This window comes from Crocodylus siamensis, chromosome 10 (assembly GCF_052110815.1).
Source record: "Crocodylus siamensis isolate JL-2025a chromosome 10, ASM5211081v1, whole genome shotgun sequence".
Classification (NCBI taxonomy): Eukaryota; Metazoa; Chordata; order Crocodylia; family Crocodylidae; genus Crocodylus; species Crocodylus siamensis.
Genome location: NC_143404.1, coordinates 652,310 through 665,217, shown reverse-complemented (window position 1 = coordinate 665,217; position 12,908 = coordinate 652,310). Strand labels below are relative to the sequence as shown.

At 67.5% G+C, this 12,908-nt stretch overlaps 1 protein-coding gene across 4 annotated transcripts; it reads right to left on the bottom strand.

The window, feature by feature from the left end:
• Positions 1-946: 946 nt before the first annotated feature.
• On the bottom strand, positions 947-12,699 carry RNF44 (ring finger protein 44). 4 transcript variants are annotated; one of them, XM_090064482.1, is made up of 11 exons: positions 12,588-12,699; positions 7,460-7,640; positions 6,880-7,114; positions 6,378-6,545; positions 5,990-6,163; positions 5,623-5,784; positions 5,415-5,539; positions 5,164-5,251; positions 4,732-4,853; positions 4,457-4,556; positions 947-4,192 (listed from the first exon to the last, which is right to left on the bottom strand). In XM_090064482.1, the coding sequence occupies exons 2-11, from the start codon at positions 7,564-7,566 to the stop codon at positions 4,130-4,132; spliced, it is 1,344 nt and encodes a 447-aa protein (XP_089920608.1). In that variant the 5' UTR covers positions 7,567-7,640; positions 12,588-12,699; the 3' UTR covers positions 947-4,129. The 4 variants fall into 4 exon arrangements, with proteins under 4 accessions (XP_089920608.1, XP_089920609.1, XP_089920606.1 ...); XM_090064483.1 differs by lacking the exon at positions 12,588-12,699 and adding an exon at positions 9,740-11,911; XM_090064480.1 differs by lacking the exon at positions 12,588-12,699 and adding an exon at positions 7,971-9,694.
• Positions 12,700-12,908: the final 209 nt, after the last annotated feature.

The window sequence follows — 12,908 nt, the reverse complement described above, 5'->3', positions numbered from 1 at the left end:
AAACTGCAACAGCATTACTGCACCCTTGGCTCTCCAGCCTGCTGTCCTCTTCGGGACCAGCCCAACACCGTGGGCCACCAGAACCCACCTCCAAGGCAGACCAGCACCACCCCAATGCCTCCTGCCCACGTGTCCTTGGTCGCTTCCACCTGCCAGCCTCTGATAGCTGGCAAGGGCCAGAGCAAGAGCACTGAGCCAGCTCTACCCAGCCAGAGGCTTCCCTGCCTGCATGACCTACAAGGTAAACAACACACTATTTTTTAGTCTTTTTATGTGGGAGAGGTAGGATAAAGGAAAAAAGATTTTTCCATAGGTATGGCTCCAGGGAGCAGGCACGGAGTCTCATCATGAGCTGACTTGTCCTCCCTGTCCTGCTTCATTAAAGCTGAATTCCTAGCTGCTGCTGAGGACTAGTTTCTATGGGTGAATCTATGGTTATGAAAGGAGCTAAAGAGTTTGTGTTGAACAGCTGGCGCTAAAAAAGCTGCAAAATAGAGACCAGACAGCAACGCTGCCCTAAGAAAGGCTGGCTTGGTTAGTGGAAGGTTAAGAGATGATTGCTAACACCTGGAGAGTGAGAACAATAAACCATTAAGTCAGCTGACCTTAGTGGGAATATCACAGCTACAGCAGGAAGCAAACCAGAGAGCTTCCATCCCCAGGCAGAAAATCAACTTCCCTGCTGAATACATGCACCCCTATCGGGGAAGGTGCATGTTGTACACTAGAAAATACAGTGCCTGACAACCACGCTGGAGTCCAACCAAGAGCCATGAGCTGGGTACTGGGCTCCCATGGGCTCACGCAGCCTCTGCCCTCCGCAAGATGTCAAGGGCCCGCTGGATGACATCCAGCAGGGCCCCCTCGTCCCCTGACCCGTCTCCCACGTGCCCCCCTGGCCCAGCCCAGGAGCGAGGAGAGAGAGGCGGGAGACGGGCACGGCGCATCAGTATACATCATACATTTATTAGTGAATATCCCTCTCAAAATCAGCCACAACATTAAAAAAAATAATGATTGCACTACTCGGTCAAGCAGAACTAGCAACTTTCATTTTAAAAAAAGTACAAATCTGTTAAAAATTTCCATCAGTATAATACACATATATATAATACAACAGACAAGGGAGGGGCGATGCTACAAAACCAATGCGATTCCAATGGAATGAAGAAAAAAAACCCCAAAAAATAAAAACCCAAAAGAAAAACAAACACTTTTAGAGCTTTTAAGAACCTTTGTTTTTTTTCTCTATATATTAGCCTTTTTTTTCTCAAATACATACATGGGGAAAATGAGGTAACTGTAAAATGTGCAAGTAACAGAGCAAAAAAAAATTAGATTTATATATATATATATATATATATATATATATATGTATATATGTGTATATATATATATATATATGTATATAGCGCTGTACCCACGTATATAGATATATATATATATAAGACTTTCTAACACAGAACACACGTCCGGGCGCCGTCCAGGGACCAGGGATGTCCCGCTGGAAGGCCGAGGGACTGGTATAATAGAACAGTAAACAGTCCACTATCCCACCACAGGAAATCATTGGTAAACAGTGGTATCTACAGCGCAATCAGCAATCACAAACACCCTAGATAATTGTTTTAAGTATTTTTTTGTCTTTTTTTTGTCTTTTTTTTCTTATTATTATCTTATTATTTCGTCTTTTAAATGATACTTTAGCTGCTCCTCGGAGTAAATTCTGCAGCACACGAGCTGTGAGCTTTCGAGGCGCCGGCAACAGGACCGTAAGGCTTTCCAGACCACCCGGGGGCACCGGGCGGGAGGGAGGGGCGGGGGACCGGGGCGAGGACGGGGGTTTAAAACAGAGGGGCATCAACACTGCTCCGACTGGCTAGAAACATAGAAACGTCACCTGCCGTATGTACAGTAAAGAGCTTTGGTTATTCGTGTCACGCAGGAGGGGTTGGGGCAAGGGAGCCGCCGGCCCGGGGTGCTGGTGTCCTCCGCCCTCCCCGGGCACCTGCCCCGCGCCGGAGCGGACAGGGAGGTCGAAGCAAGGGGAAAGGGCTGTCAACTGCACTGGCCAATCAGAGTGCCAGGAAGGGAGCGGGTCATCTCGAAAGGGCAGTGGGAACCAGCCTGGCTCACCTGGATTGGCCAGGAGGGGGTGGCGGTCCCTCACTCCGGCCAATCGAAAGCTGCCATTGGGCAAGTCCCACAATGCACACGGTGCAGGGGCGCGAAGGCGTCGGCGGCACACGGCGCACCCCGGCCCTGCCCCAGCTGCGGCTCCAAGCCCCTTCCCGCATCCTGCGGCTGGGTCCTCGGGGGCTTCTGCAACCACTTGCCCCAGGGCCGGATTTCCTGAGAACAGCCGGGCTCCCGCGGCCCCTGCCAGGCAGCTTCCACGTGGCGTATTGCTGAGAGCTGGTGCCCACGGGAACGGGAAGGAGGCTGCATGGGCAGGCTGCCACCGGGCCAGACTCTCCTTGGGCACCGCAGCCCCCTCCCATCCCCTCCCAGGCGGGCAGGGGAAGGCACCTGGGCCCAGCCCGGGCTTCCCAGCAGCAACTGCTCCCCCACGCGCCCACCCCAGGGCAGGGCCAGTCTGTGCCTGCAGGAAGCTCACGAGCACCAGGGCTGGGGGCTGTTCTCATGGCCGCGGGGCTGGGAGAGTCCTGGCCAAAGGCGTGGGAAGGATCCTGCTCCCCGGTACCCTATGGCTAGTGGAGAGGGGAGCTTGAGCCCGGCTGGCCGCACAGACCCCACCTCCCCCTCCAGCTGGGCCGGCGGGCGGGCGAGGGGAAGGGAGAGGCGCTCCGAAAGCCTTACGGTGCTGCTGCGGCGTGCGGACATGTGCAGTACAGTGCATGGCAGTAATCAGCTGAGCACAAAGACCCCCTCGCCCCACCCCCCTCACCCCACAGCTGGCTCGAGTCGGCCAATACCACGTCCCAAGCTGGTCATACAGGCATGCATATGTGTGAACTATACAGGGGGCCGGGCATCCCCATGGCCCCTCCAGACATCATGCAACACGACTGCCGACGGCCAGAGCTCTAGGGCACCGGGCACGGCTGCTTCCCTGCTACTGTCGGTCGGTCAGTTAGGGCCTGGGCAAGACGGCGCGTGCACACGCGGGAAGGCACGGGACCAGCGCGCTCCTCCCACCCGGGCAACAGGCCACCTGGAGGCATCGCCAGGGCCCAGCCCTGCCGGGGGGGGGGAAAGGGTAGGGGCAGGGGCCTCACCCCACAGAGTGGGAAGGGAAGACGGCTCTTCCAGGGCCGGGGTCAGGGAATCAGTAGCTGGGCTTCTCCATGATACGAGCCAGGGGAGGAAAAAGACGCCACGAGACAGAGAACACGCCAGCCACGCTCTGCCGGGCCAGGGTCTTCGAGAGAGGGGGCTGGCTGGAGTGAGTCACCCCCAAGTGCAATTAAAATTCATGTGGGGGATACTTAAAAATCAAGTGCGAGCCCAGCCCAGGGTGGGATGAGGTCACAGGGCACCTGCCACAGCAGAGCTGTGGGCACTGGAGCCACCACAGTGATTCTCCACGTGGCCCCAAGGGCACGGGCCAGCTGCTTTGTCCAGGAGGCCTCGCTCCCAGCCATGGCCCTGCGGAATTGGGGCTGGGAGAGCTTGCCCCCAGGGCAGCAGTGGTGGGGGGGGAATCTTTCCCGCAGCTGGGTAGAACTAAGCAGCCGGGGACGCCAAAGGCAGGCAGGCGCCCAGCAGTGCCTTGGGCCCGGGTCCTGCCCTTGCACAGCTCCACTGACCAATGCCTCCTGGTGCCCACCAGGCAGGTCTGTCCCCACCGCGCCAGGGGAAGGTCCAGCGGCCACGGAACCAAACACGACAGAGAAAAGAACGAAGGAGGAGGACGAACAACAAAACGGAGACCTGGAGTGATGGAGCAGCGGTGGCGACGGCGTCTTTGGAGTGCAGGGGCCTGGGCGCAGCCCCCAGGGCCGGGGGCAGCCCACTGGGTGGCGCCAGGCCGAGTCCGTGCCCAGGTGGGCGGGCGGGGTAGGGGGTGGCCGGGCCCGCGTTCTCACCACGCCCGAGGAGGGGCTGCCGGAGCCCGGCCCCGCGCCCTCCGCCTCTCGGGCCTCGCGTGGCAGAGCCTGGGCCAGCCTCACTCGGCCTCTCGGTGCACCTCCGACGCGTCCGCCCGGCAGATCGGGCACGTGCGGTTGGCCTGGGGGCAAGAGCAGTTGCCATGAGCTCCGCGTGCCCAGCCCTGGTGCCCCGTGCTGAGCCTCCCGTGATGCAGGCACGGCCACCTGCCCTGCCAGGCCTGGGCGCTGCCTGCGGGTCCAGGTCTTCGCTGCCGCCCCGTGCGGCGCTAGGGGAGCTCCCAGGGCAGGCGCAGCCCCTGCCACTGGGAGGCGGGCTGCTGAGCACCCCCACCCACCCCCTCAGCAGGCTTGGGGCTGCCTGCCCCCTCCCCCCAGGCCGATACCTTTAACCATTTGTCGACACACTTGGCGTGGAACTCATGGTTGCAGGGCAAGACTCGGAGAAGCTGCCGGGCCTCGAAGTCGCTGAAGCACACGACACACCTGCGCAGGGGGCAGGGGACACCGTCAGCCAGACCCCGGCTCCAGCTGCACCCCCGCCCCTCCCCACGTCCCCCCTCCAGCCTGGGGAGGTCCAGAGCGGCCTAAACTCCCAGGCATGCTTCCAAACCAGGTGCCCTGCCTGCCCACGGCCCACGAAGGCCCCCACGTCACTCACAGAGTCTGCTCCGACTGGTGGCTCTCGGGGTTGAAGCGGTAGGAGGGCAGGTGCTCGATGTCGGCTTTGGTGAGTCCCCGCGGCTTGGCCTCCCCCAGCCGCTCAGCCAGGTTCAGCAGCGCCTAAGGGCAGGGACAGGTTGCTCAGCCCCTGCAGCAAACCCCAGCTCCATGCACGGCTCCCTGAGTGCCCCCCAGCCTGGCTTGCAGCAGCCCAAGCAAAGGGGGCTCCCAGTGCCTGGCCCCCAGCCCAGGCTGGAAACCAAACCCCAGTGCCCAGAATCCCACCCCCGGTCCCAGCTCCTTGTTCCCAGAACCAGAGAGCTGGGCATCGAGCCAGCTCGAGGGGGGTGGGTCTGAGGGCTGGGCCCAGGAGCTGGAAGCCCCTTCCTCGCCCCCTCCCCATCCCCTGCAGCAGGGTGCAGCCCCCAACCTCATAGTTCTCCATCTCCACATCGTCCACGTCCAGGTCCAGGCTGATCGTGGGCCCAACGGCCGTTGGCGACACGGGAAGCATCGAGCTGTGGGGCAGGGAGGGAAGGGGGCACGGGGCAGTTACAGACGGGCCACTGCTAGAGGCGCCCGCTGCTGGGGGTGGGGGCAGCGCCCTTGCCTCCCAGAGCTGGCACCCACCGCCTGCCCGCAGCAGCCGGAGGGGCGCCTCTACCCTGCCCTGGTACTCACAGGAAGTACGGCAGGAAGCTGGGGTAGTAGGGGGGTGGGGGCGGCGGGGGTGGGGGTGGCGGCAGGGGCTGCTGCAGTCGGTACCGCTGGGCACTCAGGCGTCGTGGCATCATGTGGGGGTATGGCTGCAGGGACAGAGTACGGCCCGGTCAGTGGGACCCCCCGCAAGGGCACTTGGGGCTCTCCCACGGCCCAGCCCCCGCCTTACCACGCCGAACGGCAGCTCCTGGTGCAGTGGGTCATGGGGCAGGTAATGGAGCGGGACGGACGGGGACAGACCCGGGCCATGGGGCGAGGGCGGGTAAGCGAAGCCCCCGATGGGGTGCTGCTCCCCCCGCAGCTCCACATCATTGTCTATCCTCTGCAGAGGCTGGGCAGGGAACAGCGCGCCGTGACCGGACTGCCCGCGGGGTGCTGGTAAGCCCCGATCCCACCAGCTCCCCTCCCTCATCCCGACTCGAGGCAGCAAATAAAGCCTCTGGGCCCCCCCCAGCCTCCAGACTCCCCCCCACAGCAGTACACGTGTGTGCACACCTGCCCTCCCCTCCCCTCCCCACGGCTGAGCAGGGGCTCACCATGCGTGGGTGCTGGGCCTGCAGAGGGACAAACTGGCCGAGGGGAGCCATGTGTGGGGGCTGGTGCGGCGGCACGGGCGGTGGCGGGTGCAGGATGTAATGGTCACTGGAGATGAGCGGGGGGAAGGTCTGGTAGGAGACGGGCAGCTGCTGCATGGCACATGCCTGGATCAGCTAAGAGGAGAGAGACAGAAGCAGAGCAGCCATCAGCGGTGCCCAGGACCCATCCCGTAGCGGCTCCCCAGACCCCCTCGCCCCCCACCCCCAATCCTTCCTGCTCTTCAGGCAGCCAAAGATGCCCCCTCCCCGTTCCCTTCAAGGCTCAGTACAGCCTGCAACGCCCAGGTCTCAGCTCCTCCTGCCCCCTCAGCACGCGGCAGGGTCTCACCGGGGGCGGGAGGCAGCAGAGCGGGTAGTGCTGGCCGCTGAACATCACGGAGCATGCTGGGAGCTGCTGCGCGCTGCACCCGGGGATGTGCTGGCCCGCGTGGAGGGGGAAGCCTTGTGTCGTGACCGTGGTCACCGTGTAGGAGAGGGGGACGGGGCCCTGGTGCACCTATGGGAGAGACCCTGGCCGTCAGTTTGCTGCGCCCACACCCGCTGGGGAGCATCAGCGGCCGTGCCCCCACAGCCATGCTCTGTCCCAGCTCCGAGCACAGGCAGCCAGGCTCTCAGCCCGGTGCCGGCTGGGGCTGGGGCTGCCCGGCCTCCTTGTCAGCGCAGGTAGCGACCGAGCCGGGCGCTCTTCTGCAGTGGCCTGGGCAGCACGGAGATTCGGGGCACGGGGGACCCCTGCGGGGTCTCTGTGGGGTGTCTCCAGACCGCAGCCACAGCGCTGGTCACGGCAGGGGGTCCAGCGAGAACCCAACCCCCCCCACCCCGCCCCCCACCTGCTCGTGGAGATCCACCATGAATGGGTTCTGGTGGGGCGGGTGCGCAGCCGGGTGCAGCATTCGTGGCGGCGTGCTGGCCAGGGCGTAGGCGCGGGGCTCATCTACGGAGACGGGCTGCGGCAGGGGCGGCGCCTGGGGCTGGGCGAAGGCCGGCAGCGGGTAGCTCTCATCCTGGGCCAGAAGGGTTTGCAGAGGTCGCTCGCGCCGTGCCCACTGACGCCTGGCGGGGGGGCTGAGAAACACACCAGGCATGACCCCGGGCCTGGCCGCCGGCTCCCTGCAGGACGGGGGCACGCGGGGCCAGCGTGTTCGCAGCATCCCCGTCACGGGGGCCCGGCTCTTGCACCTGGGGCCAGAGGGTGCCCTCCCCCTCCCACCGCACCGGGCCCTGAAGCGCCCCAGGGAGCGTGCGGAAGTCTCGCCCCGGGAAGGGGCAAGCAGCGCAGCCCTGCTCCCGGGGCGGGACGGGCAGGACGCAGCACGGCGGTGGCCCGCGCCCACCGCCCAGACACGAGCCTGCTGCCCGGGCGGACCCTGCCGAGCCTGGCGCGCGGGGCTCCGACGCAGGTGGCCGTACCTTCGCCGCGGGTGCTCGGGGCTGCTGCAGGGCCCCCCCGAGAATCGCCGCTGGGTGAAGGGGGCAGAGGGCAGCCGCCTATTCACCGCCAGTTCCCATGGTCGCATTGGTGACGTCGGGAGGCGAAGGGGCGCGCCGGACCTCGGGCTCCGGACGGGGCGGGACACCAGCACCTCGAGACCTGCCGGGAAGGGGAAGGGGTCACGGCCCGAGCCCCCGCCGCCCGGCGGAGACCCGCGCACCCCAGCCCCGGCGGCAGGGAGCCCGGGCCAGGCCTTCCTCCGCTCCCGGGGACGCGGGGCCAGGCCGTGTCCTCCCCGCAGGGCCCGCTGCCGGCGGCGCGGCGCCGTCTACACCAGGGCCGGAGCCGCACACGTGGGCCGGGCCCCCGCCCGGCGCCGCCCCCCGGGCCACGTGCCGCGAACAAAAGCACAACAAAAGGCGAACAAAGACGGGCGCGCGGCCGCCGTCGGGGCGGCGCGGCAGTGCCCCGGCCCCCGCCCCCCGGTACCTGCAGGCCGGGCGGCCCCTTTGTTCGCTGCCAGCCCCCGCGACGGGCCGGGCCGGGCCGGGCGCCCCGCGCTGCGCCGCGGCCTCTGCTCCGGGGGGGCGGGGCGCGGCCCCTTTAAGACCCGGCGGCGGCGGCGGCGGCGGCTCGGACCCGCGGCACCGGGGGGGGGCCGGGGGCGCGGCCTCGCGGAGGCCACGTGACCGGGCGCGTCGCGCGGCCGCCGCCATCTTGGGGGGCGGGGAGGAAGGGCGGGGGTGGCCATGGCAACGGTCGCCGCGGAGACCGGATGCAGCGCGTCCGGCCACGCGCTCCGCCGCCCCCCCGCGCGGGGCGTTCACACGGCCGGGCCGGATCCGGATTCAGGTCCCGTTCCGCCTTCAGATTCCAACGGCTCTTCATCCGGATTCGGATATGGATCCGGATTCGGGTCCTGCTTCTGGGTCCAGATTCCGACATGGATCCTGAGCTTGACCGGATTCAGATGTGGATCCTGATCCAAATTGAGCTCCTGGTCCTGATTCAGATGCCAATAGATCCTGATCTGGATTTGGCTACAGATCCTGATCCCGATCCGGACTGAGGTCCTCATCCAGGTTTAGATTCCAATTTCGATACGCATCCAGATTTGAGTCCTGATCCAGGTTCGGATGTGGATCCTGATCCAAATTGAGGTCCTGATCCCGATTTGGATTCTGATTCCAATACGGATCCTAATCCCGATTCAGATCCTGAGACTCCGATCCGGATCCCAGCAGCCTCCGTTGGCGCGGGCGGAAGCCAGGGTCCCCGTGCCCGCCACTGAGCCCCCTGAGCCGACCTTGCACGGCTGCATGCAGCGACGGGGCCCGGCTCAGCTCCAGGGCAGCAGGGGGGTCGAGCCCCATCGGCCACGCGTCCACCCCAGCCCCTGGAGCACAGGGCCCCAGCCCCCGCATGCCGGCCGGGGTCAGGAGTCCGGCCTCCCGCTGCCCAGGCCATCTCAGGCCTCCTGGATGCCAGGACCCCGCTTTGGGCAACACTAGCCGGGGCCAGATTTTAACCCGATCGCTGCCCGGATCCGTGACGAGTGCCAAGGCCCCAGCAGCTGCTCAGGCTGACCCCAGCCAGGCCCAGCGCATGCCCCAGCGCCCCACACCGCAGCCTCGCCCACGGGAGCAAGCACCAGGGACCACGTGGGGCTAAGACACGCTGCCCCCCCCCCCGGCTCGGGGGAGCTCGTTTCCCTGCCAGCGCACAGAGGACGCCTCCGCTCCGCTTGCGCGGCTCCCACGCACACCCCCAGCCTGACGGCACCCGCAGCTGCAGGCACGTGGGAGCTGCCCGCGGGAAGGAAAGACCCCGTGTGACCCCGCCGGAAGTGCTGGGCACGCCGCTCTGAACAGGCCCTGCAGCCCCGCCGGCTCCAGGAGGGCTCGGCCCGCGGGACACGGGGCTGCTCGGCCTCTGCTGGGGGGCTTGCATCAACTGCGGCCACGCCAGGCAGCACCGGGGCCCGGGAGCAGCCCGCGGCCTGCCACACCGCTACCCGCGCCAGCCCTGGCGGCTTCCTTCTGCTGGGCCGCGACCTCCGGTCATGGCAGCCTCCTCCCAGGGGCCACGGCTGCCCCTCGGGCAGAAGGCCTCACAAGGCACCCCGCCGCAGCCTCTGCACGGTGCTGCGGGCCGCTCTCGCGCTCCCACACCGTGCCCTGAGCCCCGCGGGGCTAACCCCCCACCCGCCTCTCCCAGCCCAGCGCACGGGGACGGAAGAACTCCTCCTTCCTACTCACTTCTCTAGGCCCTCGCAGCGCCGGGGAGCCATGGAAGGGAGCGTGCACCGGACTCACACCCGAGCCATCCCCTGGCCGGGCGAGGTGGTGGCTGGGCCCCGCAGGGCTCCCCGCAGCCCCCGCCTGGCCCGGAAGCAGCTCGAGGCGGCTGGGGCTGGGCCCAGGGCTCGGGCGAGCGGCGGAGCGGTGACAACAGGAAGCAAGCCGCACGCCCCGAGCAAGCTGGAGCCAGCGAGCACGTCAGCCTGGCAGCTCAGCTCTGTTTTGTTTTGCCGAAGCACGTCGCCTCGGCCTGACCCTGCCCCCTTAAAGGGACACGTGTGGCTCGGAGCCGGAGCGGGAAGGGCTTCCCGGAGCCAGCCCTGCACCTAGGCCACGGCTCCCCGGGGTGCCCCCCGTGCAACCCACGTCCCCGGAGACCAGCACAGGTAGCAGGTGGGATGCAGGATGTCACTGCCAGGCTGCCCTGCCTGTTCTCCAGACATCGGGGCTGGCAGGGCTGTGAGGGGCCATCTCTCCAGCCCCCCCATCCATGCCAGCCTGGGCACATGTTGGTCGTGCCCGCTCTTCACGGCCCCAACCCCCCCAGGGAACCCACACAGGCCTCGGCAGCGGGGGAGCTCTTCCTGCCCCCCTGCACTCGCCATGGTCCTCTGGCCACAAAGCAGGAGGCACTTGAGAGAGGAGCGTGCCGCCAGGCCAGCGCCAACCGCTGACCGGACACTGCCGCACGGGGCAGCGGGGACCCCGGCAGCAGCTCATGCCAAAGGACTCTGACGGGCAGCACCTCTCCCACGGTGCAGCCAGCATGAGGAAGCCTCAGGGGCAAACGCCCAGCGCAGGGCGTGGGCCCAGCAGCAGAGCCATCCACCACGGTCCACCTGCACCAGGAAAACCGCCCCAGCCCGGAGCCCAGCCTGGCCGAGCCAGCAGCACCTGCACAAGCCTCCCGCCCCCAGAACTGGACCGAGCCCTGCGCTACGCAGGAGACGCACGGAAGCTGCTGACGCCCTGGGCCCAGCCGACCCCAAGCACCGCGGGCCCCAGAGCAATGCCCCCGGCTAGGGAGCTGTCGGCCACCAGCATGTGGGAACACCCGCGGAAACGCTGGGCCAAAGACAACAGCAATCCCCCCGCGCAGCCCAAACCACAAGCCGCTGCCACAGCCAAGGGACACCCAGGCAGCAGTGGGCACACCAGCCTCAGACTCACCCGTATGCAGCTACACCTCACAGCGCACACATCTCCAAGTCCTGCGGCCCTGCAGCTCTGTCCACAACCCGCCTGCCCAGGGCACGGGCTTCCCCCTCCGGGGCCCTGTAGCCGGCAGCTCGCGAGGCCCAGCGCTCTCAGGAAAGCCCAGAGAGCCGAGTCCAACAGGCCGGCAGCACGCGCACGCGCACACCCCACCCCGGGCATGGGGCTCGCCGGAGCCACCCCATCGGGGATGCCGCCTGGCTCAGCCCAGCAGTGTACCCTCCCACCTCGCCGGCAGAGAGTCCCGAGGCTTCGCTAGGAAACGAAGGAGCTCCAGAGCCCCGGCGCTCCGGCCCCGAGTCGTGCGCAGCCCCACGCCTCAGCAGGCAGCACCCCAGCACTGGCCTGCATCCCCCAACTCGACGCCCCGAGCCAGCTCCCCGCACCAGCCGCTACCTGGCCCCGAGCGGGTCCGTACACCAGAGACAATTCCATCTCCCCGACGTCGCTTCCGCTTGATGTAAAATCCATAGTCCCGACCTCGTTAGCCGGCTCTGGGCTCCACAGCTCGATCAGTTCCCCTGCCCTGGGCCCAGGCAGGCGCGTGCAGCCCCTGCCCCAGCAGCAGCCTCTGGGGACAGGCGCCCCACAAGCGGGAGCTGCCCCCCAAAACCTCCCCTTGATTTCAGCGAGGGGGGCCCAGCTCACGGCAGCCAGCAGCGGGGGCCAGAGGCCGAGCGGAGCCACAAGGCTCCAGCCAGCCCAGCCTGACCCATAGGACCTGGGGTCCCCCCCCGCACGGCCAGGCAGGAGCAGCGCCGTTGTCAGACCCGCTGGCTGCGCCCCGTCTGTCCCAGCCCCGGGGACGCCAGCCACTGCAGGGCCCTGTCCACTTTCAGCGCTGAGGAAACGTGGCAGAGGTGGAGTGGAGGGGCAGAGGGCTCTGCCAAGCCAGGCTGCAGCTCCCAGGCAGGCCAGCCCCCTGCCCAGCCACACGGCCCCCACCCCGCAGACCCCCTCGCCCCGCGAGGCGGGAGCAGGAGGGCACGTGGCAGGGTGGCGCGCAGCCCGTCACCGCCGCCCGTGCCAGCCTCGGGGACCCGCAGCGCCGTGTAGCGAGCCGGGCTTCGAAGCGAGCACCGGGGCGTGCACGAAGGTGCCGCCGCGGGCTCCCGCGGCCCCCGTATTTTAGCCGCCGCGACGAAGCTGGCCCCGTTACGTCGTTGCAACCGGCACCCGGCAGGGACAGGGCCCGCCGGCTCCAGGCAGGCCTGGGCTGGCCCCGCGGGGACCAGGCCGCAGCATGGCCGGCCAGGGTGGCCCCGTCGCCGCAGCTCGCCCGCTCCAGCCGGCCTCCCGCGGCAGCGCAGGGCCCGGGCCCGGGGGCTGCCGCTGCCCAGCACTCTCGGGCCGCGGGCCGCGCAGCGCCGAGCACGAGGCGCCACGTGCAGCCGGGAGCCCCGGGCCGACGGGCTCCGAGCCGGGTCCGGTGCAACGGGCGCCCCGTGCCCCTGCCCGGGCAGCGCCCGCCAGCACCGGCCGCACGAGGGGGCACCCCCCCACCCCACCCGGGGCCCGTGCACCGTGCATGCCCCGCGCACCGCCCCACGGGCAGACTGGAGGCGCCCGCCCCCGGCGCCTGCCTGCCTACCTGCCGCCGCTGGCCTGGCCTGGCCTGGCCCGGGGCCGGGAGCCCGCCGGGCTCGTCCTGCTCCGCCGCCGGTCCCGGCTCCGCTGCCGCCCCGCCCCGCGGCCCCGCCCCCCGCGCGCAATGGAGCCGTCCGCTCTGCCCCCCCGCCCGCGGCCCGATGGTCCCGCCCGCGCCGCTCAGTGGCGTCAGCCTCCCCCCCGCCGCAGGAATGGGCTCGTCCGCGGCCGGCTCCGCTCGGGGGCGGCGCCGCGCAGGGGGCCGTAATGCGCCTAAAGGCGGCGCCCCCCAATTCCCGGCGGCAGGGCGCGGGCAGCCCGGACG